The sequence below is a fragment of the Anopheles coluzzii genome, chromosome 2 (genome assembly GCF_943734685.1).
Source record: "Anopheles coluzzii chromosome 2, AcolN3, whole genome shotgun sequence".
In the NCBI taxonomy this organism is placed as follows: domain Eukaryota; kingdom Metazoa; phylum Arthropoda; class Insecta; order Diptera; family Culicidae; genus Anopheles; species Anopheles coluzzii.
This window is the reverse complement of record NC_064670.1, coordinates 117383008-117408786: the sequence shown is the minus strand read 5'-3', so window position 1 is coordinate 117408786 and position 25779 is coordinate 117383008. Positions and strand designations below refer to the sequence as shown.

The 25779-nt window shown below is 47.0% G+C and overlaps 1 protein-coding gene across 8 annotated transcripts in view; it reads left to right on the top strand.

Moving 5' to 3' along the window:
• The window catches only part of LOC120949196 (cyclic nucleotide-gated cation channel alpha-3), a 75839-nt gene that overhangs the window by 15871 nt on the left and 34189 nt on the right, over window positions 1-25779 (top strand). For 5 of the 8 annotated variants that reach the window (XM_040366305.2, XM_040366303.2, XM_040366302.2 and 2 more), the window contains exons 3-5: window positions 13807-13998; window positions 17869-18223; window positions 20284-21101. In XM_040366305.2, the coding sequence (XP_040222239.1) occupies window positions 13807-13998; window positions 17869-18223; window positions 20284-21101 (1365 nt within the window). The remainder of the gene's footprint in view (window positions 1-13806; window positions 13999-17868; window positions 18224-20283; window positions 21102-25779) is intronic. The other 3 variants (XM_040366306.2, XM_040366304.2, XM_040366307.2) reach the window with 1 other exon arrangement.

The following is a 25779-nucleotide window of genomic DNA, read 5'->3' as shown; positions in this document are numbered from 1 at the left end:
CATTCCCTTCGCCGCACAGAATCAGTTCACTTCGTTGTGCCGAACACTTGCTCCCCGTGCCGGATAAGCTGCGCGGTTCCGAAATGAGCTTCAGTTTGGGAACAACCATTAAAACTGTTCCCTCCCCCAATCCGCCAACAAGTTCCGTTGTTCCAATTTGTCCTTGTTCGAGGGTGGGTTGAGGTTCAGTTTTGGAGGTTAAGAAGTTGTCGGTGAAAGGGGCTTTGAACACAACTGAACCAACCGCCAAGAAGCGTATTGAGCGACTTTACGAATTTGATCCTTTTCCGCGGGGAGGATTTGGGGTTGAGGAAAGAGTTTGGTGCTTGGCAGTTTGGGGTGCTGAAAACCCCCCAAAAAAACGGGTTTAAAAAAACTTTGCACTGATTCCCGCACCAGGTCGCCCGGGTCCGGGTGTCGTCCATTTTACCGCACAACACTGGCGACACTGGCGAGAAGAGGTCAGCCCGAAAATGTATCCCATTACACAAAGGCGAAACGACAGCGAGGTCGTCACCGTTATCGCCCTTGCTTCCTTTCACCTCGATCCCTTGCTTCTTTGTACGCCGTTCGGCGCACGGTGTCGTTGTCTCCATACACACACAACGCAGGCCATCTTCGACGTCTCGCGGCATCGTGATAGCGCGTGGGCGTAAAATTCATTAAATTTGCATAATTACACAATTCTACCGAGGAGCCAACCGGCACCCCAGTAGTCGAGGCGGAAGTTGCACCAGTCTCACCTTAGTAACCGGGCGGATGTGGCGAGAGACAGAGAGAGAGAGAGGGTAAGAGTGGCAACTTCGCCATAACGCGACACGCCGGCCAAGCTTCGTTAGGGTTGGGCAAGATTTACTGGGGCCCTCCAAATACAAACCTGCGTCGCACCGCACCACTGAGTTGAGCCTCCACTCCCTCTCACCCCGTTGGTGCAGCTGATGGGTTGACGGCCAGGATAGGGAGTGGTAGGTCCCTTCCGAAGCACCTCGAAGGGGGTTTTTATTTTTATTGCTGCCCGACGAGCGAGCGTTGGCGGAACGCAACCGAAAAGCATTTCATTTCAGCATTGCTCCGCGTGCGCTCGTCGGCGCGGGTGTCAGTTACCCGTTTTTTTTAGCCTGGTCTCCTTCCCTGGCCATCATCATTCAGTGTGTTCTCTGGTGCACCTTCTTTTTGCTGCGTTGAGGAAAATCGGGAGCGCGAAATGAAAACGGGAATGTTCACAGCACAGCCACCTCCCTCCCGTGTGAGGTCGGGAATGGCCGTCGTAGCAACGGGCGCCGGCCGAAACCTGGAGAAGATGGGATGATGTACCAAGCGGGGGTGAAAGCTGGTGAGAGTATCCGTTTTCTATTTACCCTGCGGAAAATGGAAAATGTCGCAGCCGTTGATGGGTGGCCTGGCCGCACGGTTTTGTGCGGCGTTCGTTTTTTTTTACCGCCGTTGCTTTCTCGCGTTTTTGGTTCGATTCTACATGGGTCGTTGAAGGTGGATTGGGGGTGAGCCTGATGATGGCAGAAAAGTGAAGGCCCGCAGGGAAAGAAATTGTAACCGTTTGCGACGATTACATCATCGTCGTCGTCGTTGTGCTTCGTTTCAGCGGTGCGCTAAAAATAGGTTCCAGTCATCCAGTGTCCTTCACGTGGCAGTGGGTTGGAGGTTCGGGGAAAGGGTGAGTTTGAGGAAGAGTTGACGAGGGGGCTGGCGCTATGTCAATGAGTGGGCACGGTAACAGATTGGAACGTTGGAATTGAAGATGACGATTTACGTCTCGCCAGAAGTGAAGGATGAACGCAAGAGCATTATTGATGAAAGCTCTAATTTTCCCGCTCTCAAGATTTTAACCAGTATAATGCTGTAATATTGCTGATATCATCGACGTACTCTGCCAGCCAAAATGTGGTTTAATCGAACGCTGAGGGACAGATGATAGACGAAGTTAAACTTAAAGCAAGCTATGGGGGGTAGCTCTGGTTCTCTTATGGGAATTTACAACTTTTTATATTGTACAAAGACTTTGAACCTGATGCCCCGCCAATGTTATACAAATGAGTTAGCCGAAAGGTGTGTCGTGTTCCCGCCCTTGCCAGAGTAAAACAAATCGGTGTACCGTCCTGTCTGTCAGTTCTATCACACTGCGCCAACTACGTAGACCTTTCAGCTAGGGGGGTTTTTCCCCCAGTTGAAGGAAAACAGAAGCTCCTGTCATCGTCCTCTTTCACCAGCTAGCTTTCTCATTCCCTGACGCAACCCCTTCTATCCAATCCAAAAGGACCAAAAAGGACGACTTGGCCTGAGCTCTCTGCAGAGCGCCGTACACAAAGGAACGCAGTGTGAAATACGCTGACAACTTCATATCTCGAGTATATATGTATGTGTTTATCTGTGTGTGTGTGTGTGTGTTTACCCTACAGCATGAGATGTATGGCACATTGCATATTTCACTTCTCTCGTTTCACCTTCCCCGCCCATCGCTTTACCCAACGGTTCCAATTTTGGAGTGGCCTCGGAGTGCGCCAAAAGAAATTAACCTCTGTGGGACCATTTGCTCCGGCTCCGGGTCCTCTACACACGCCGCTGCGCCGAGAAAGACTGGAAGCAGCAGCCCGCTGGTCTGAGCTGAAATGGGACCACGCCGCGGCACTCCCCAGCAGTTCGCGCGCGCTCTGTTGCTACTTGGCGCCGCTGCGCTGAAAATGTAATTAAATTAATTAACAGTGGAAAATGAAAAGCTTTTCCCTCCCGCTCGTGATGCGAAGCACTCTGGCTCGATGAGCCAACCGGCACTGCGTGCTGGCTCATTGCTGCTGCAGCTGAACGTGAACTGGAAGAAAGCATACACAGACAGATACGTATCGTCACAAAAACACATTCCCGACCGAGTTGGGCAAGCATTTGCGCCCTCTCTCTTTCTCTCTCGGTCGTTCGTTTTGCGCTACGGTTCGGCGAATTCAAATTGTTGGGCCCTAAAGATGACCTCGCTGCGCCGAGTTGCGCCAAGGCTCCCTGGAGGATGCTGGTTTATTTTTTTGGAGTGGCATCGTTGTCCAAACACGCTCAGTGGTGCGATAATGAGCTTGAGCATTAATGCGGCAGGTGAGCTAGTGACTGTTCGGACCGGACGAAAGGTGGTAGAGGCGATGACGCCATACCAATTCTCGACTGACTTGGGTATTTTTGGGCATTTGGGACTTTTCAAGTTCCTGTTCAGTGTTGGGGAGTCGTTGAAGTACAGCGAGACACGCCACGGCATGATCTGATCTTGAGCAAGTCCCAACCGTTTTGTCATCCTGTTGGGGTTCAAGTGTGTAAAATAAAGTACCCGTCGTGATAGAGGAAGGATGAGCTACTCCCGTAGCATTACCATATCATCGGAAGTGCTTGGACTCCCCCAAACTTTGACACAAACAAACGCATCCCGCAGCACCGTTTTAATGAGCTAAAGCTCTTAAATCTCGTTTCGTGAAGACATATTGCAGACAGTGTACACTGTACAAGCACCATCAATCCATAAAGCATCGTATCATTTCTCTCCTGGCAAGGGGCGGACACATTCCACCGTAGCGCATCTACCTTCATTCCGGTGACACAGCGCCGTACTGGGGCGAACTTCCAACCCAACGACCCGTGTCGACGGATGACAAATGGACTACTTAATGCGGCGCGATGCTTCAATCTCACCGCACGGCACACGGGTTGGCGCTCTCACAGAGGGCAAAGGACGCGTCCGTTGTCATCCTAGCTTGGCTTGGTTTGGAATAAATTTTCCCTCCAAAATCCAGTCGATTATTCAATCTTCCATCCATTCGTTCTTTGGGTGTTGAACTTTCAGGGCGTTGAAGAGAAGAATTCGGCAGACCCTCATCGTGGGCTGGGGACCCACGACATTTACCGTGGGGCAAAAGATCAGCACGGGCGAACCTATTTCAACAGGTTTCGAAACCCGTTGTCTTCACCGCTGCAACCAGACACACGGGCGGTCCGGCCCGGCTGCCCGCTGTCAACGGGGGCGCGAAGCAACTGTCGTGAGTGGCACACTATTGCTGCTAAAACATTAACGTACAAATCTACTGGCAGCACCTTCTCCTTCACCTTCACCTTCGGGCGTCTCTAATGGTGTTGAAAAATGAACAATTTTCCACACCTTTCACCGAGGCACAATCGTTGTTTTGCAAACGGTTCAGTTTAGGCGGCTTTCGGTTGATGTCTGACACGTCAGGCCCAAAACCAGAGCAACAACAGCCAGCCGAAAGCCAAAGAGAAAGCTGGCCACTTACTACCGAGTCCTAGGAGACTGTGTTCCAGTTTCTGGGGGGATATTAAACCCCATCTCCATACCGGCTCCTGTGAGCTGGCCAGCTGTGTGCTGGGGTAGGCGACCGGTTGCTGGAGGTGAAATTTAATATTCCGATTTCCGTGGAAGTACCGCCCGCGTCCCGGGCTAGCTTCGGACAGCTCTGAGTCAGCCCTTTTGCGTGCTTGGCGTGATGGTTGAGTGATTGTTTTGGGAATATGAATATCGATCAGTTTGTGCTTTGTATGTTCACTCGCTCTCTCTCTCTCTCTTTTTCCCTCTCTCTCTTTTGGCTAAGGAGTGCACAGGGCGTTTTGGGCCGGCTGTGAGCTGTTTGATGAAGTGAAATGAAGATTTAGTGGCTTTTGCGGTAAAACCAAGGCCTGTGCGCGCGCTTACCCTTTTGCGGTGCTGCTGGTGCGTGTTTTACAGCACCAAGTTGTTTAAAATGGTGCCAGAAGAGTACGTACGGGGCTGGGGATGGGGGCGATAAATCACTCGCCACGGGAAACGAACTCACATCACGTGGAGTGTTTGAGTGATTAAATGATGGACCGGGGTGGTTCTTGTAAGGAAAGAGCAAGAGCGGCAAACACTGTTTGCTTTAATCAAGCTGCACTTAGGACATTGTTGACTGAACATCTTAAGTAAGGCACGACCAGAATATTCCGGGTTTCGAGAAACATCAAACGAGTCACGTGCAATGTTTACGAAAAAGGAAACATTTGGTCGTTCATAAAGATGAAAAACATTGCCCTGATCAACATAATCCATTAAATTATAGATGAGTTTTATCAAACATTTAACAAACACTCGTCGTTGCTTGCATCCTTGCTTTGTTGTGACTTTTCGTTTCCACACACTCCGGCACTTCAAAAGCCACTGGATTCTAGTTTTCTATTTATTTGTCATTTTTTTTGTTGCCCATCGTCCCTCTCTCTCTTTCTCACTTTGTCTCGGTGCTGTCGAAAAGCTCTCTTCGCACATAAATTGAATTCAATCGATTTTGCATAAAATATCGATCCAGTAGTGCGCTCCGAAACCGATAGCTGGACAAATCCGGCACTTTTTTTTAATTTGGTTGTTGGTTGTTGTTGGCTCTCTGTTCCAACCCGATTGTGCAGACGATGGTTCGGTGCCGAGCACTCCGTTCGTCGGATTTGTGGGGCAAAACGTCAAAACGTCAGCACGAAATTAATATTCATGGTTGTGAGCTGTGCTGTGTATCGGCTGGCGCGATCGGTTTGCCAGCTGCCCAGCCCGTACCGTCGGGCTTCCGTCTGCTGCTGCCAGCAAAGCTTCCGATCATTGGCCGGGCGGGGGCATAAATCATTCAATTTGCAATTTTGCTTGCCCACACTAATCGTTTCTTACACACACACTACCGGGTGCGAGGAAAGAGATAGCGAGAGAGGGAACACGATGGTTTTCGTGTTTGGGAAGTTGCAGCTGCAAGCAAATGTGAGCATGTTCCCGGCATGTGTTCCCGGATGCTGCTCCTGCTGCTGCTGCTGCTGCTACTGCTGCCGTGGTTCAGGTTTCAACCAGTTCGGTCCGGTCCAGTGCGGATGTGACTTGGCCGAAAAAAGCCATTTGAGACGAAATTTAAATACACGCTTCATCCCTGCTCTTCAGGTTGGGAGAGTCACACAGTGTGCTTTTTCGGACCGGTCGTTGCACGCTTTTGGGATGATTTTGAGCTCAGCACAAAAGTACCGATCTTCCAGGGGTGGATGAGGGAGGGGGGGGGGGGGGCAAAGAGGGCGGACGTGCGAGCCGTTTTCGAACGTACAAAGAAAGTCCGCCGCTTCTTACGTGCTGAGCTCTGGCGTGCAATGCGGGCACCGAGCTGGAACTGATAATTTCGTTCCCTGCCGAGTGTGAAATGTGGCTTATGGTAGGTGAAAGCTCATTTGAATAATTAGAAACTCACGCGCGAGAAGACGGCGAACCTGTCCCGGGCTTTACACCGGAAAAGCATCCATTCCGGCTGGTTCCGTCCAAAGAGGAGAGAGAGAGAGATGGTTTGAGAAAGGAAAACAACATGTTTCTTTGGTCCAATTTGCCGAACAAACGTACACACGGGTGAAAAGGGACTGCGCAGGGTGCAATTCAAGCAGCACACTGTTCGAGTGTTTTTTTCTTCTTCTGTTCGCTTGCCTTTAAGAGGCAAGGGGTGTAAGATGGCGGTAGTAACCTTTTGCTTTTTCTTGGAGCTTCTTTTTTGTGACCTGACTTTCTTTCTTATTCGTACCCTTTCGGAAGGATTTTTCTCGCTGGCTGACGATGGGAGGTTTTTTTTTATGGCTCACCGGTGGATGAATAGGATGAAGGATGTGTAAATTATATTTCTCGATTGTTATGCGCGGGGGGCTGCTGGTGCTGCAGTTTTTGTTTCGTTTCGGTTACGAGTTTTCCTTTGTTTGTCGGAGTAGTAACAGCAGCAGCAGCAGCCCGGGTGAAGAAAAATTTGAAATTCCATGAAAATAATCCAACAACAAAATCGGGGCAGAGCACATTTGGGAAAGGTGAAAAAGATTAAAATTCACGAAACTCACACACACCCACACACACACACACCCACACACACACAGACACATAAAACCAACAGCTACACTGTTGATGGATTCTGATGAAATGGAATGAAACAAACAAACTAAAAAAACGCAACCGTAAATTGGACGAGTGTGTGTGTGTTCGTGTTAGCAAAGAAGCAAAAGAAAAAAGGGTTCATTTTTCGGCATTCTTTGCGGGGCCGAGAGTTGCATCGTTTTTTGTTTTGAGTAATGGAAGGAAAACCAGGAATACCGTTGAACCAAAGCTTAAGCAAACAAGCAGACAGAGCGAGAGAGCGAATGAGAGAAAGTAGCAATTTGATTTAAAATGTTCATGGTATGAAGGTATGCTGCTCCTTTCGCTTCTTGCACCTGTGCATGTTTTTCTATGGTTGTGGAATTTGAATGGAATGAAAGGTTTGTTTCTTCATTTCATTTGTATTCACATTTTGAAATATGTCAAAATGCTAACGGCTTGCAACAACTCAAACCAAAAGCTTTGGATTGAATTTGTTTAAAACGTTCCCGACTACAAGAAGGTCAAGGTATTAACCTTGATTGTAGCTAAAATAGCTCTTGTTTGTTGATCTAAATCTAAAGTACAAAATCTTGCTGTTGTTCAAAACACTGATTGCTGTATTAAGACGTGTGTTACATTAAGACGATTGCTCTGTCTTAGTAGTTTAAATCGGCACTAGAGATTATGGTAAGCGGACAATCTATTTGTTACCGAACCCTAAGAAGCGTAACAAAACATAGCTAACATTTTAGGTCAGCATGTTTTATAGTCTCAATAGTTGGGGAATAGAATGTCCTTTCTTTTAGTGTACGAAGAGCAATATTCCGATTGATATTCAATAAAATATAGAAAAAAAAACAAAATTTTACGTTCACTTACACGAAAGGTCTAAGCGGCCTTAACACGAGCTTAAGACAGTTTTGTGCAGAGTCGTAGATGCTGTCAAGTGTGAGCAAAATGAGTTTCCCAGAAAAAAACTAGGACTTGCTTATGAGCTTCTTATCTTAGTTGTCTTGTAAATTGAACTATGTCTCTAATACGTAAGCCAACAATTGCTTGAATTCGAAGTGTTGGGTGAGTGATTACAATTTCTCACGAATCTGAGTCTGGACTTGTGACACCTTTCTTGTCCATGTGTCTTTCTACTATTTCCCAGAAGTCTGTTACTAAGAATATGTTTGTAGTATGATAACATCATTGGTAGATTAGTGGAAGCATATAGTTTTTGAAAAATGAACAACATCCGAGAAAAATACTACTCATTCTTTACCAACCTGTACACGTCGTCTAAAGCTGATAAAACAATACAATATATTCAAATTTTACTATTGAATTTTTGTGCCTACTTAGTACATTAGTATACTTAATACGTTACAGATGCACTAGAAAGTTTTCCCTCCACAACTGCCCGCCATGTGCCGTTGATGAGCATCGCAGTAGAAGTGATAGTGTAAAATATGACAGAAAAAGTCACCTTTTGAACGTGCTTGTCATATGATATAAACAAAACAAAAAACAAGAAGCAACCCTCTTTCGAAGAAAAGAGATTCAACTTCTAAGCTTCAACATTTTCAAAGCGCCATAAAACAACAATGCGAACTTGAATTATGTTTTTATGGTTTATTTTTTATGATATTTATTCATATTTATCCAACTCCCATTTTGCTTAACTCGTTATTCCCCTCACCAACTCTTCCTACCTGTAAATATTAACCGTGAGTTCGCGCATTCACCGAACTTCGCACGTTTGAAACAATCCACCCGCACAGCCCAACAACAGCACTTCCCAAGCAACTGTTCTCCCGCAGCTCGGGCTCAACATTACTGACTCGCTGTATCAAATACAGTCGCCGTTTGTTTTATAAAAAAGAGGGAAAGGATGCAAGGGAGTGCTCGCTTATCGAAATGTCGTCAGAAGGGCGTAAATTTACACGCCAATTCTTGCTTTCCTTTTCCCCTTTTGCTTTTTTACCATTTCCGCAAAATTCCCTCATCCGGTTTGGGGATGGTTTCCGTGCCCTTCGTTACCGCCATTTTCGCCCACGAAATGATTGTATTTCTAGCTCCTTTCCACCTCCTCCCTGCCAGCTCCAACACGCTTGTTAGCGCGATAGTGAGAAGTTTTAATCAAAAGGCTGCTATCCCCGCCGACACGATAGCGCACTAGCACGGGCTAGCACATAAAATTTACGCATTATTACCTTCTCCACCTTTCGAAGTCACCTTGGCGCGCTTTTTTGCGCGCCTTTTTGGCACGCAACGCCGGTCCGCGGGTGACGGGGGGAGGTTCGATGAAAGGCAGTGGGGGGATAAAAAGGGTATTGGAGTTTGGAGGTGGCAGCTCCCAGCACAATAGCCTTATCGCTTTGATTTCTTCAGACGATCTCTTACTGACGCCGGTTTGGCCGGGATGTGGGAGTTTTTTTCCCCCGCTCCGTTCGGAAACGTTTGTCGGTGAGTTTGTGAGTCCGCTGGGAGGAAAAGCTTTTGCGCCTACCCAGCTAAGGTAGCATAACACAAAACCCGAGGTGAGAGTGAGTGAAGGAGAGAAGGTGAAGGCGAAAGCCATTCATTAACTCAGCACTTCTTTTATTTAGTTCCTTGGGTATCCCTTTGTTTCTTCGATCCTTACACTATAAAGGGCGGTAGAGGGTTTGATAGGGTTTTTTCCTTTACTCTCCCTCTCCCACTGTCTCTCCATTGTTGTTCCTCTCCGCTGTGTTGTTGTGTGGTTGCGGTTCACTAGTTTCACGTTCCCACCATTCGAACGTGCTGCTCGTTGCGTCGGATGCTGTTACCGGCAACTTCCATCAGTGCGTGCTTGTTTAGCTATACATGTGTGTGTGTGTTGTGTCACCGAAAAAAGGATCGAAAGGTATTTGTGTGTGGCAAGCAAGAGTGGGCCGGAGCGCCTAACGCTTGCCACTTGGTCGTGCCTGGTGCACAAGGGGCTACGACACGCAGTTGACTTTCGGTGGATAAACACTGTGCACACTTCCGTCGACACAAGCGGTGATGAAAGGAGCGCTTTCCTTTTTGGCGAAAAGAAAACAGATTTACCTTCCGCTTCTTCCGCAGCAGAGGATTGTAGGAAAAGTGGGGCGAATATTTCGAACCTCTTAACCCTGCCATTGCTCCGCAAAACTCACCCGTTCCTTCGGCTCGACTGTGGCTACATATGGTCGATCCAGGCCGTCCCACATACGCGGCTCACAAAAACATACATACTGAATATTGGATTTATTCCCCCTCCCCACCCTTCTGCCCCATTGCTGCCTTTTGGTTCCTTCTTTTTTTTTTGATGCGGTTATGCCCTTGAGCTCTCGAGTAAAGCTTCTTCTTCCGCGCTGTGCTTCTTCGCCGCGTTGTTTGTTGTTTGTTCTGACGTCCGCTGTATATTGGCCGCTGTTTTGATATCGCTTACAAACGAACAGCCGCATCTTCTGCTGCCGTCTATTTGTGCTGCGTTGAGCTTAATCAGAATCGACTGCGCGAGGCTTTGGGAGGATGGCGTGAAGGTGGATGAGAATCATCCGGTGCCTTTTCCCCGCTCTGCTTGAAGCACAGGTGTCATTCAGAGGAGGGGTCGATGGAGAAGAAACAGTGTGCCCGGGTGGAACAGATTGGGCATCTTACCGGTTTGATTAGAATGGCAGCATAATGGGTGGGGAAGGTGGGTGGGGATGTGTGCAGATAAACCCTGAAAGCCTCGCGACTTAATCTTGCCCACGCTTGGAGCTGCTGATTGAAATGCGTCCCCGTACATGGCGTTTTTGTGGCTTCCTGTTGTTGTAAAATAAATCCCTTTCCTTTTAAAAAAGCTCCAAGCCACCAAAACGTAACTTCACCGCCTGCCTGCAAAACAATGATGCGAACGAAAAGCATCAAAGTTGCCAAAGTTTAAAATCCCCTGCGCAGTGGCAGCGCTGGCAAAATTAAATTCTAAATTTGTCATAAGATCATGCGGCCGGCAGAGCGGAGGAAGCCCTTAAACAGCAGCCTCCTCCAACTCGGTCGGTTCGGGTGGCCCGAATTAGCTCCAACTCCACCCAGGGGGGGGGGGGGGGGGGGGGGAGAGCGTACTTCGGGTGTATGTGTTTGCGCTTCACCATTACCCTCAGTTTCTGCGAAACTGTTGCAAAACTGGGACGCGCTTTGCCACTGTGCCCAAAACGAAGCCACGAGAGTGTGTCCACAGGGGTGTGGGAGCCCTCGATGGAAAGTGACGATGACGGCTGGCAAAGTCCGAAAGCTGCTGACTTTAATAATTGCTCCCACTTTCCGCAGCAGCAGCAGCAGCATCAGAACGGGCATCACCCCTCTGGGATCATATTGACGGCACTCCACTTCAAAGTTTCTCCATCCGCGAAGTGTCCGTACGATGGCATGAGGAGGGGGAGAGGGGAGGCAACTGTGGACTGCGGGTTGCGGTGTATTTTCAGGACGGCGAAATATCACGCCGCACGGGACCCATCGGGCAGAAAATTGTAGCAGCTGAACTTAAATTGAATAACGCCACGCTTTCGACGGTCCCCGCCTCCCGTGCGTGCTGCTGCTGCTGCTGGACGGGCACGAAAAGGACACACGGAGGGACTGTTTCACTGTGTGCATGTATGTGTGTGTGTCTGTGTGTTGAGATTTAGCTGTCGTTGCTGTTGATGACGGTTTGACGCTAACAAAGAGACCCGAGAAACGGGGATCGCGCTTGCTTCTTCTGTCCGTGCGCTGCTGTAGTGCGTGCATCCTCCCACCATTTCATTCCTCAGCATCCGTGCCCGTGCCCCAACAACGAAACCACAGTTTGGTTGGGGCGGTTTTACGGGACGTACGTCCCACTTTCTTGGGCGATCGCTACAGTTTTCCATCGAAATTTATTCCAAAGCCAAATATTGAAGCTAGCTTTACGAGCTTCTTTTGCACTCTCCCTCTCTTTCTCTCCCCTTCTCGTTCTCTGCCTGGCAAACAGTGTCAAAAGAAGTTTTGAGCAGAGATAGTAAAGGAAAGGTTTGCTCCGTGCGTGTGTGTGTGTGCTTTGATGTCTTCGAGGGCGGGTTTGGAGAGTCGAAGGGCACAAAAAAGGGTCAAAACGGGTCACGGCCATTACCTTTGCTGCTTGGGGGAGCTGGAATGGGGCGGGGCGGATAGAGGGAGCACTTTGAAGCGATTGAATCCGCCCAACCGACCCCGAGCTCTTAGCATCTTTCGATCTTGATCGACGGTCGACGGCGGGCAGATATGGTGATGGGTTTTAGTTTTGCAAACATCGTTCCTGATGACCTTTGACAGAGGGTGGGCACAGGCCGGACGAGCGAGAGGAGATAGGAAGGGAGGGAAAGGCAAAGAGCGCGGTCGACTGTGGGCATCGGCCGTCGTCTTTTTAGCAATTTTTGGGCGGGTTTGCTGGTGAAGCGTGATTGAAACTAGGGATATAGGTTTCAATCTGTCAACAACAATCTTGCTGCAGCGGGCGTTGATGTTTGTTTGGCGGCTGATTGGTCCGCCCCGGTATAAACCATTGGTTCATGGTTGATACATTTATACAAACAGAGCTTGTACATTATTAACAGCTTTAGCCGTAGCACTTTCTGCAAAGCGTCGTCATACATTTCCGGTCCGATTTTCCTTTTTGAAACATTCAACCAAACCGTAGTCTGAGTGGGGTTGAGTTAGTAAGGCAACAAGGACATTAGCTGAATGGCAATTTAACGGCGAATTGGCAAAACTTCCGGACTGCCCGAATGCTACGGGGTTTTTAAAAGTTTTCCCAATCATTTTCCCGGGACCATGGGCGTTGTAAATGGGATCGATTAATCGGGCCGCTGTAGCAAAGAAAAACTGGCAGCAGCGAAAGCTAACAACAACCTTACGATAACCTTTTCTTTTTTGTACGTTCCCTTTTTATGTTTTTTTTTGTTTTTGTTGTTGTTTTTTCTTCTTCTGCTATCATCTCTCATTCTCTCTCGGCCCCTTCGTTCTACGCTTTGTCTGCGAGCGTTGTAACGATGCACGGTTGAAAGCAACATTTTCGAATTAGCATTTCTCAATTAGCAAATTTGCATTGGAGCAGTGGAGCAGAGGCAGAATGTTTGTATTGTTGAATGTTTCCCGTTCGTAGTGCCCGCCGTTCGGCTCTCGTTTGCTAATGGCTAATTATACATCTTTTATTTTGCATCTTGCATCTTTGCTGAACATTGTTTCGGTGCCAGTGCGAGATGGGTGGGTTTGCTTTTGGGGCCGCTTCTCTCCGTTCTGTTCGTTCATTTTCACGCCCGGTTTACGCCGAGCTTCGAGCGGATGTTCGTGGCTATTGGGTGTTGTGTGGTGGTGGGGTGTGTTTACGTTGTGAAAATTAAATGAAATGAATTCATTCGACTTTTCCTTGCCCACTGTGTTATAATTTGTAAGTAAACCGTACTTTTGTATTCTCTTTTTTATGTTGGTGTTGATGCTGTGTTATTTTTCCTTGTTTGGGATGACGTTAATTTTACACATTCTTTTGTCCCACTCCATAAACTCGTCGTTGTGTTCGATTCCAACCCTCGCAAATTTTGCCATCGTTGTCATATTTGCGCCAAACACAACAGACAAAAAAAAAACTTGTACACGCATCAATGTCTAAACAATAATGTCACATCATGCCCAGAGTCGCTCATCTCGTTAACGTTCACCCATGTTTGCGAATTGCTTGCCCACATCGGCAAGAGTTCAGCTGCAACACATCATCTATTCATGCGTATTTCCGTATCCGTGTCAACCATTTGTGCTGTCCCAAGGCCCCTCACTCCCCCGCCCTGATCCACCACCACCACCATCATCATCACTCCAATCGCCATCGAGTGTTACGGTAGTTGCACGTCCGTTCGGTTTCCGGTGTTTCAATCCCAGGCCCGGCCGCCCACTTGTTCACGTGTTTCTTCTTACTATCCTTCCCATTCTAGATGATGATGACGGGAATGCTAGTTTTGACAGCACCAAACTGTCGAGACATCATTCGCACTCTCTCAACGGTACGGACGCGGCAATAATGCATCTAGCGCCGCCGCCGCTCGAAGCCGTCGGATCCGATTTCAATACGATTCAATCGTCCGCGGACCATAACCGAAACTCTGTGAGCCGTCAAAGTCTCATGGGTAAGCGTCGGCACAAGGCTGTGTTGATTGTTTTTTTGCCTTTGGTTGTTTTTGTTGTTGCTGTTGTAGCTCCAAATTGTTGGTGCATTGGATGGGTGCGAGATGTTATATGTTGTAGTTGGAGTTCATTTTTTGTTGTCATGCTATGTATTCTGCCATACTTCATTGCTGATGTTGAGCGCATCAGGTCCCATCCGGTCATGTTTTTTTTTCTTTCGTCGCAAATTTCACGCTCTTTACTCACTCCCACCCAACGGTAATGTCATTTCGAATCAGCAGAATTTGCTGGAGCGCATCTTTCATCGATGTTGAACGCATTTTCGTGGGAGCGGGTTTAATCGTGATAGAAATTGAAAAAAGGCAAAACATTCAATTTGATTTGATTGGTCCATGGCTAAAAAATAAATAAAAAGGGTTGTTAAAATAATGATAATTATTGTTTATATTCGATATGTTGGTGCATACGAGAATGTCAACTGATTAACCATGTCAATTGCGCCGTAATCGCTAATCGATAATAGCGATAGTAACCGTAACCCCACAACGCCTTAATATGCGCCTTAATATGATGTTACTATGTTACGTTAACTAAACGTTTATTTCGTTATTATAAAAAATAAATGCTTGAACGATGCTATTTTTTAAATGTAATTACACGTAAAGAAGAATATCATTTAGCAAACAGTACTACAGTGCCTAATAGTAAGCCATACAGCCAGTCAAACGGCGCTGTTTACGTAATTCAAAACGATTTATATTGCATACTTTTAGGCGCTTTACGTCCCAAAAAAAAGGTCTTGTGTTTGAGCCTATTAAACTTGCTCTCCCATATGGTACCGGTTGTTAGTTAACATTCTCTTATACAACAAACTCCCTTTATGCATTACCTCGTCCGTGAGTCTCATGTTCCATCGAAAGCGCAAAAACTGCTTCCCCATCCTGAAACCTTTTAAAGCCCCAATGTGTGCATCCGTTGTCTCTTCGGACCATTTCCTCTTCTCTCCAAAAAATGTTGCCACCTTACGCCCCGTTACAATGTGGTGTGCGTTCGGCATGGAACATCAGCATAACACTTTCATTCAGCTCATTTCTTACCATCGTTACGGACGGGTGCGACAAGTGCTTTAATGGTTAGCAAAAAAATCGCCCCCTGCTCCAGTCTTAGTCATCTACCTCGATTGCCCGATTTTCCCCTCGATAGGTTCGGCCGTGACTGCCAGTTTCCGGCCAAAAAGCACACACACACACACACACACACACACACACACACACACACACACACACACACACACACACACACACACACACACACACACACACACACACACACACACACACACACACACACACACACACACACACACACACACACACACACACACACACACACACACACACACACACACACACACACACACACACACACACACACACACACACACACACACACACACACACACACACACACACACACACACACACACACACACACACACACACACACACACACACACACACACACACACACACACACGTAAGTTCGTTACCATCGCCACCATTGTCGTTTGCGTAGCTGTTTGCGCATACAGTGAGTTATAGCTCGTTGTGTTGCTTGTGGAACACATACACTGGGTGTTTGCATCATACACGTCCCTTCTTCGCGCACATAGAGGGAAAGAGAGTGTGACAACCACGATCAGAAACGATAAATTGGAATACATTATCATCCTTAAAACCATGCTCCCGTTCGATAAATGTTATCTTGCCGTGTGCAGACAGCACAACCCCCTGTCGTTTGGCAAGGAGCAGGGCTGGGCTGGCTTTGAAGGCTAGACCGGGGAGATGACGTACAGTGAAATGTGTATGTGTGGCTATGTGCCTGTGTGTGTTTGCATCTCCTATCGAGAGTGAGGTTGAGGTTAAGCTATGGCTTCTGTCAATTGCTACGGGTTTGCTTCGTTTGGCTTCCGCCATGTGAGCCATTGCCAATTAGCGATAAATGCCGGATGTTGCCCGATGCCTGAGCGAACGTTCTGATAAATTTGCGTCTTAATTTTTAATCGACCCAGTGTATGACGCGACTCTTATAGGCACCTGGGGAGTGGGGAAAGCTTTCCTGCACGCTATTTGTGGCGCAGACACTCAACAAGCAATGACCTTTCTTAGATGTTTTTTGTACAGAAGTATTAGGTTCGCTATATTTCCTGGTTTGATCAAATCTTCAAAATTTCACACAAATCCAGTATGTCCTCCTCCGTAACGCCATTTTCAATCCCTCTTTTCTGAACACGTGCACGTACGCACGCACAAACGCATTAAATTTACTGCAACTCCCAAGAGAGGAGGCAGAAAATCTTCATCTAAAAGTTCGCTTTGGTTGTTCCGCTTCTGGGAGGACCGTAAAAATGAAACAGCAGCACTCTACGAATGCCTCTTCTGCCCCTTTTTTCAGCACTCTTCAGGATGTCATCATCGGGACACAATCAAAGCCAGCGGGCCGAGCCAAACAATCCACTTTGGGGCACCCTCGCGGTCACTCGTAAAGATTGCTGCAGTACAGCACCACCAGGGCGTACCGAAGCTTCGTGTCTTCCCCCGTTTTGCTTCCCCTCGGCCATCGCCATCGCCCGTCGATTGAGGGATGGGAAAATGGTGTTGGCTTTCTGACCTTGTAGAAATTCACGCGAAACACTGCCCGTTTGTGTTGCCCTTTCTGTGTTTGGTGCGTTTGGTGCTTTGGTTAAGAGAGAAGCGTTCAGCGCGCACATACACACTCTGGTTGCGCCTTTTATCTTCCCAGGCGGGACTTACGGTGCAAATTAAAGCCCCCGAACTGTCCGGGCTTTGTGGATGGTGTTACGTCGGATGGTTTAAGGCTGGTCGTAAAAATGTCACCCACACCGACATGCTGGTGGAGCTTCGACGCACTGGCACTGATCGAGTAATGATGAGCTATGACCATGAGCATGTGGAAAATGATCCCGAAAAAAGGGGTTATCTCGGATGGGTTATAAAAAAAGAAACAAACACACACACACACACATACATAACATACGGGGGAGATTTCTTTGCTTGACCATTTGTTTTAATGTAGCAAGAGAGCAAAAAAGAAGGAAAACGGTAGGATTAGGTACGCATCATCTGTTTACAATACTAATAAATTGTGCTGTTCGTGCACCTTCTGTTACGATGTATGGGACGCCCACATCTACTGGGACAGGTGGGATGGGATGGTTGTTTGGGGCAGCATACAGCTTTAATTAAATTGTACAAAAAGTATCGTTTCCTGCCTCCATATCGAGGCCAAACCCGAACTCGAACTGTTTGTTCACCGTCCAAACAAAGCTGATTATTGTGACGTTCCTTGCCTAATCATAGAGTCGTTCGGGCTAAGGGCAACCATACGTGAAAAAGGAGGAAACTACCGCTTATTTGCAGCAAGTATCAAGAGAGGAACACACATTTATTTCTTTTCCACACAATCTCACACCTTTGCAGACGACGCAAACTAAGGCAGATAAAAACGGTAGCGCAAACATGGCCGAACCGACGACCCGGTGGTACCGCCTTTGTCACGTATGTGGAAGAAAGTTAACCCTAACTTTTTACGACCGTGTTGATTTTACGACACACACTTAGCCCCGGGACAGACTTTTACTTTCGCCCTTTGTTTCAACGTGCTAGAATGGGGGGCAGGACTCGTTTCTTTCTTGCTCGAGCCTCGTCGTCCCGAGAATCATCCTTTCAACGCTTCGTTTTTCACTTGCCCGTTGCCAGAATTCCTCCTCCTTTTTCGATGGTCCTTGTTTTTGGTTTTGGAAGTTCACCATATTCATGTGTTTCGCATTTCTCTTGCCCTCATCGTTGCAGATATCGTCAGTTCCAAGCTAGGCATGTCCGGCCCCCAGCTGGGCCAGAGCATATCGCAGCAAGGATTCTTCTCGTCCCGTGACAGCCTCTCGGCGTCCGGTACGTCCCGGCCCCTGCACTCCCATGTATCCGCCACCACGTCCGAGATGGATCTGTCCCGGAAGGACAGGAAGCGCGAACGGAGCAAGCTGAAAGCGGCCGATCCGCCCCTGCTCGGTTCCTGGAGCCGGACCGGGCCCCGCGAATCGAACGCGAACGCGATGGGACCGTGCGCGACCACCCGGGCCTCCACCAACCATCTGGCCGCCGCACCGTGCGGCACCGGTAGCACCTGCAACGGCGCGGATCGATACATGTAAGTATTACGGGTGTGTGTGAGCGTAACAGATGCTAGGGAGGTCATAAATTTTGATTTTGTTTTGTTTACACGGCGCTTTATTTGACAGATAACATACGCCTTACAGTATGCAAAGTGCATAGCTTTTAATTAGTATTAAAGTAGACATAATGCAGCGTTTTACAAATCAAAACTAAATGTCAAAAATGTATAAAATGATGACATTTTCGCAACACCATGACTCATTATTTTTCGAAGCATGTGTTATCGTCCATTCATATTCTACCTTTTTATAATTAGAAGGCATAATATCAAACAAACGAAACAAGTTGTTTGAAAATGGTTTTATTAGTAGCAAAAATCTAAGAGCACAAGTTCATAACAATAAAGTTGAGCACGTTTAGATTCAATTTCACATCATTTGACAGTCACCATGCGCCTAGACTTATTCTTCTTCTTCTTTGGCCGACAACAGCCGTTGTCGGCCAAGGCCTGCCGGTACTAAGTGCGGCAAAATGTCACTGTCAATGTCATAAAAAAATCTGACTGTGACAATCAGAGGTGATGCTCAAATAGTTAGTGTGACCAATACATGCTAGGTGACATTTTAGCAACCAACGCTTGGTCAGTCACTTTTGTTGCTTGGGACCACTTTCTTAGTATGTATGTACGTAAATTAAATTAAATTCAATTTAATTCAAATATGACAGAGACAAAAATCATGACCAAGTGAGTGGTCAACAGTTGGGTGCTCCAAAAAATTTCACCAAGCATGTGATTGATCCATCTACTGTTTGAGTCTCACCCCTGAACATCACAGTTGTTTACGTGAGCTGACTTGAACTTCGTTTTAGTCATGAGTGTGTTGTTACTGAAATAGCGGAATTAGGCAGCACTGTTCACAACCAAAAAAAATCATGATTGTGCTTGCTTGAGTACCAGCAGCGAACATCAAGCTACCACGGATATGTTCATTGTTTTCGGTGATGATCATCACGTGATGCTCATGACATTTAGCAGCAGTGGTGGTACAGGCAGTGGCTTTCAATGATTTATTACCCATATTACCCATAGCAAGATAGTTTGTCCTACGTATGTGGGCACGGTTCATTCAGGACTTGAACCCATGACGAGCATGTTGTTAAGTCGTACGACATGTACATACTGCTAAATATCATCGCGCCGTGAAGCATGGAGAGAAAAGAATGACATTCTATGATATTCAATGAAAAGTCTATGCAAAAACCGTCTGATTGCGGCCATGTGTGGGCGCGGGAAAAATTTGGCTTTTCATCGAATGTCATCGCAACAAATAGGATAACAGTTGTTTATATACATTTAGGCGTGAAATGTTTCAGCCATGTTGATTTTGGGTATATTTTTACTCTTCATGGCGTGAAATTGTCTCGGTGAGTTTTGGCACTCGGTCATAGTCTACTTACGGCTATTGAAAAAGGGTTTATTGACATGTATTTTTGGCTTGTTAAATCATTATGAGTACTAGAAATAACTTGAGATTAGAGTAGTATTATAGTTGCGGAAAGAGTAGCATATGTTTACATATGTTTACTCCCTATAATTTGTTTTAATTTAAATTCATGAACTTTGTGGTTCGAAACAAAAGGCAAAAAAGCAAACAAACTGCAACCGTTTCGAAGGCACGGTAAACACCATTACTTTGGCTTTTGTTTCATTTAATTACAACTTAATGTGTGCTGATGCAACGGTTTGATGGAAATAATTTATATTTATCAATCGTCAATAATCAATGATTGTGTTTCGATTAATAAATGGGATATTTTCTCGGCTGCTGCATTATGCAATTCTTTCGCTTTTTTTACATTTCATGCAATTCTCTCTTTCCCTTTGCTTTCAAAGTCCCTCATCCTGTCGGTGAAAAGAGTATTCCATTTTTCATCGCAATATGTGGTTTTGTGTGCTGTGGAAATCATTCGCATTTGCTCGTTTTCATTTACTATCCATCCCGTTCGCCATTAAATTGCATTGCAATAATGGAGTACAAGTAAAGCAAACCATTCACCAACGTACCTTTTCTTCGCCCCTTTCCTCCTTCGCAGCTTCGGCCGCCGTTCCGGCTGCTCGACCACGTCCCGCAAATCGAACGGCCGCCGGTGGTCGTTCGTGTTCGATCCGGCCGGCCGGCTCTGCTACTACTGGTCGATGGTGGTGTCGATGGCGTTCCTGTACAACTTCTGGGTGATCATCTACCGGTTCGCGTTCCAGGAGATAAACGGCGAATCGATCGTGCTGTGGTTTTGTCTAGACTACTTTTCCGACTTTTTATACCTCGTAGACATACTGTTCCACTTCCGCACCGGCTACCTCGAGGACGGCGTGCTACAGACCGACTCGACCAAGCTCCGGCAGCACTACATGAACTCGACCACGTTCTACATCGACTGCCTCTGCCTGCTGCCGCTCGATTTTTTATACCTCTCGATCGGCTTCAACTCGATACTGCGCTCGTTCCGGCTGGTGAAGATCTACCGGTTCTGGGCGTTCATGGACCGGACCGAGCGGCACACCAACTACCCGAACCTCTTCCGCTCGACCTCGCTGATCCACTATCTGCTGGTGATCTTCCACTGGAACGGCTGCCTCTACCACATCATCTACAAGAACAATGGTTTCGGCTCGAAGAACTGGGTCTACCACGATTCGGAGTCGGCGGACGTGGTGAAGCAGTACCTGCAGAGCTACTACTGGTGCACGCTCGCGCTCACCACGATCGGCGATCTGCCCCGACCGCGGTCGAAGGCGGAGTACGTGTTCGTGATTGCGCAGCTCCTGTTCGGGCTGATGCTGTTCGCGACCGTGCTCGGGCACGTGGCCAACATCGTCACCTCGGTCAGTGCGGCTCGCAAGGAGTTTCAAGGTAAGTGCCGTAGTGGAAAGCAGAATACGAACACGGTTTCCAGGTACGAGCAGCATGTAAACATGTTTGTCTTGTTGCTGAATGGGGGGCGCAAAGCGTTAGCATACATAATTGAGTTACATGTGTTTTCTGTGCCCTGAGGGAGGAGTGGAGCTCAAGGCTTCGTGGAAGTGGGACATCCATTAGATGCTTCTATTTGTAAACAATCATCTCAAATTGGTACGCCGGTGCGCCGCAGCGGTCATTACCGTCGGTGCTCGAATTTTACTCCACCAACGCGCTTGGCTTGACGCTTGGCGTTCGAGCAGATACGGAGCAACCATCAGTTCAGACCGATGTTTCAGCCCAACCGAAATTTGTTTGCACTGTAGCATAAATCTCTTGTTTTGTTTTTGTTGTTTGGGCTGTTGTTGCTGCTGCTGTTGCAAGATTTATCATGCAATAACAGTGCGCGATAGCGGTGCGACATCGATAAATGTGCTCATCAAACATTCCCTGCCTCTGTGCATTCTCCCTTCCTATCTATAAAGCGCTTTGTTTAACGATCACTGTTTGGCACAGTTCGCATCAAACACAGAGAGATAGAGAGAGAAAGAGTCAAAACACGACACGACACAAAATACACAAAACGCTCGTCGCAACTAATACAGGAAAAGTCGATTTCCGTGATGGATGATGGTTCTTCAAATTAAACACTCCTTTTACTGTGCCCTGCCAATGGATGGCCCCGCCAGCTTTCCGTTTCCAACTTTCACGGGACGGGAGTTCGGGCAGGGAAACAACAGGGCGAAGGGGGATGAAACGGGAACAGTAGGACCAAACACCATCGGGAGGCGGACTGTCAGGCATCTATATTTGCTTCGATTCGATTTCGGTGCTTTCCGGTCCGGTTTTGCTGTGCTTTGCTGTTTGCACTCCGAACTGGACTCGGCGCTGGGACTGGGGGAGAGATAAATTTGAATAAACAATGAAATAAAAATTTATTTCTACCCATCATCAATGGCACTCGTGTTCCACTGCCCACCCCGTCCACTTCGCCGTAGGAACGATTGTTGGGAGGAGGATATTTTATCACAGTTTCGGTTCGTTTCGCAGCTCTCTCGGGAGGCGAGATTAGGATCAGCGCTAAAAATCTTAGGTCACCGGGCTTTGCAATAAATTGTGGAAGGGAAGAACAAAAACAAAATGGTGACGCTTCGTGCGTCACTGGGGAACAACGCCATTTACCGGTGAGGTTGTTAAATATGGGGCTCGAATGGGGACTCCTCGTCCATCCCCAACTATGCCCGACGCTGCTCTGCATGAAGGTAGACATCGATATAAAATACCCAAAACTGAACATGCGAACCGTTTTTTTTTGTGTTGAGTACTCTCGAAAAATTGTGTAAACTTTTTGTCGAAGCTAGGAACCCATTTTTATGAGCTTTTAGTTGCCCGACACCGACCGACCGCTCGTTAAACCAGGGTTTTGATTCGAGTGGTAAAGAAATTTCAATGCGTTTGCATTACTGCTGTAGGTCAGTCCGGGGAGGTGGAATTTTATTGTGCTACCATGGAAGAGGGGCACATAGAACACTGCACATACCTCTTAAATCTCTACCAATTTCCCGACAAGTGTGTGTGTGTGTGTGTTTTACAATTCGAAATATATATCTCCTCAAAGTTTTTTTAGAGCAATTCCATGGGATTTAGCCAGCTTAAAATGTTTTACCCGTTTTATGAAAGCACAAACGGGTGCCAAAAACGTTATCAACTTTCTGATAGACTTTTGGCTACAGCATTGAAGATATTTTATTGCTGTATAGGCCGGTTGCCAAACCGACACTGTTTCGTTGTAGCAAACAATCAAGTTTGCTTAGCAATGAGATTTTAAACGAATTTTTTGTAGCAAAAATCTGCAACACGTATAAAAACATTAAATTAAATTAAAACATAAACGATTGCCAATTTCATTACACGAATTAAACCCACTCTTCTACTCCTTCGCACTCTCTCTCTCTTTCATCACTTAGAAATCTCTGCGCTCCGTGTAAAGTTAAGTGTATTTTTATATCAAATTAGAGACCATCCTTTCCTCGCGGTGGCATCGAGCGATCGTGGCGCTCGTACCTGCCTCCGACGCTCCGGCCGCGTCCGGTACGGAAATTATCTTCCGATCGACTTGCGACTCTCATTGCCCCGCTTCTCACCGTCAGCTGAATAATAATTCATTAAAATGACCTCAACATTGACGAGTGCAGTGCGAAACGAAGGCGGAGCGACGATGGTTGCGGCGGCGGCAGCAAGCTTCAATCCGGTGCACAGCATTGGATGAAAAATAAATTAACTTCCGATGCACCTCGATTGGCTGGAGTTACGGAGCAGTTCCAGCCAACCTGCACTCTGCCTATTTGGCGTACATTTTGGCTTCGGGGAGTAGAGGGTGTGCGAGTTTAGTGCGGTGGTGTGGTTTAAATTTTACTGCTCGTTTCGCTTTGCAATCCTTTCCCCAGCTTTCGTGCGCACCATTCCAACCGTTCCGGTTGACGGAAATGAGAATCTGTTGATGCTCGGACGATGTTTATCATCGCCATGGCACGTGCTGCAGATGCACCGTTTGAGAAGGGGCCAACTGCCAGCTAAAACCGATTTTGTTGAGCGTAATAAAATGTGTGCTGTTGGATCACACAGATAGAGTTGAAGGCGAATGAATTTTGTGCGGATGAAGACGAGCGTGTTTTTTTATGGAATATGAACAATGTGGAATGGTACCACTCTTTCGTTTGTGAGCAAGTTTGTGACGCAAATATGCTTGTATAAATTAAGTTTTCAAAGCAAAATTGAAAAGTCATCTGTGCGTGACAGTCTTCGACACAAATAATTGATAATAACAACAAATAACAATTGATCATCGAGATTGCGTCTGAGTTTAATAAACTGTTTTGAAGCATGGTTGTCTTCTGCTGTAGGTAAGCGATGTGAAATGAAGCCACCAGTGCGCCCTTTCCCGTTACAGGAAGACGGCTGATAAGGTTCACAAGTCGGGACAGTGATCGAACCATCCCACCTTCACTATCGATCGGAAGTCACTGGAAGTACTTTGAAGTTACTCATTACGTCGTCCTCGTGCCTGAAGATCACAGGCATTGCCTTGAGCCATCAAACATCAATAAGATTTGTATCAACTGGCGGGCATCGAGCTGAACGTCCTTTAAATGGAAAAGCAAACGCACGGCACTGCGGCTTAGATTTGATGCGATGTTTGTGCTATGAAACTGTTTATAAGATTGTTGCTACTAGCTTAAAGCAAAATGGTCTATGTTTCTGTATAGTTTCTGATGTCATTGAATACTGTTGACTCAGACGTTCTGCAGCCGCTTTGACACGAGTGCCCTATTTACTGGTAACTGCATATTATGCCATCGTCTCGCAAAGAAACGACAAAGTGTACCAATTTTCTACCAAAGGCAAATGGAAAGCACATCATACAGATGAAAACAGGTTCGTTTCATCGATGCAGCTGCCATCAGTAACGTTTGTTTTCCAAGAACTCGTTACGAACAAGGTGTTGAGCCAAGCTTCAAACAGTGTTCAGTGTTAAAAGCCACAAAGTTGACAACAGGTAAAAAGAAAAAAACTTGGCATCCTTTCAGTCACTCTTCAAATTTTCTTAAAAAAAACATTGCACCAAACCCGTTGCCCCAAGAAGCACCCATGCTACCCTTCCTGCAGCACTGCCGGCGTCCTCTCTTGTCGCTTGAAAATCGGTGAAATCGTTCGCATCCATTCCATCTCAAAGAGTCTATTAAATTTCATCACGTAAACGTGAAATGACGCCGCCTTGCTGCAGGCTCGCTCGGAGGCAACCGAACGAACGAACGAACGAACGAACGAACAAATTACCAAGACATGCCCATAACATGGTCGACATTCTAAGCCCCGAGCACGGTGTTCCTTGTGGTCGTTTTCCAGATCTCTCCTCCATCATGGCGCTTCCCCCCTGGTTCTTCACCGTACGCACGCGAATCCTTAACCCCGTTCTTGTGAGAATCACTCAGCACGGCCCGAGAAGCTTCCAGTCAAGGTTCTTCGGTTTCCCCCTTCTACCCAGAGGATGTGCCGAGCAACACAAAAAGAGAGATAGAGGGAGATTGTCAGTGTGTGTGTGTATGTGTGAGAAAGAGTGTGCTGTTTTATGTGCCTTTTTTACACGCGTTTCTCCCTACAATTCCGTGCCGTGCCGGGTGGGCGGTAATGGGTGGTTGGGAAGCACAAATAAAATTGTTGTACCATCTTAATATTTTATGGATTTACATATTAGATTTGTGTATTTGCTTGATTTCTGTCCCAGCGTGTCGGCTTTCTTCGTTCTCTCTTTTTTTTTGGGTTGGCATACGTCTCATTCTCTCGCTTTCCTTCCCTCTCGCTGTGGACTTTTCGCGTCGATACAAACGATGCTTTCCCTTCTGGGCAGTTACCCCATTTGCAGCAACACCTTTTCCACCGCCCGTAACTCCCGGGCTTCTCCGGACAGCTCCCTTCTTCCAGAGCAAATGCTTACCCTGTTGGGGTGAGTCAAAATTCCAACAGGCAGAGGACGACTTCTTGGAAAAGCTGCCCGGCAGGAGGGCGACAAAAATGAATTTCCTGCCGTGCTGCTATACCACCCCGTCGGTACCACCCCTGAATGCCATCCGAA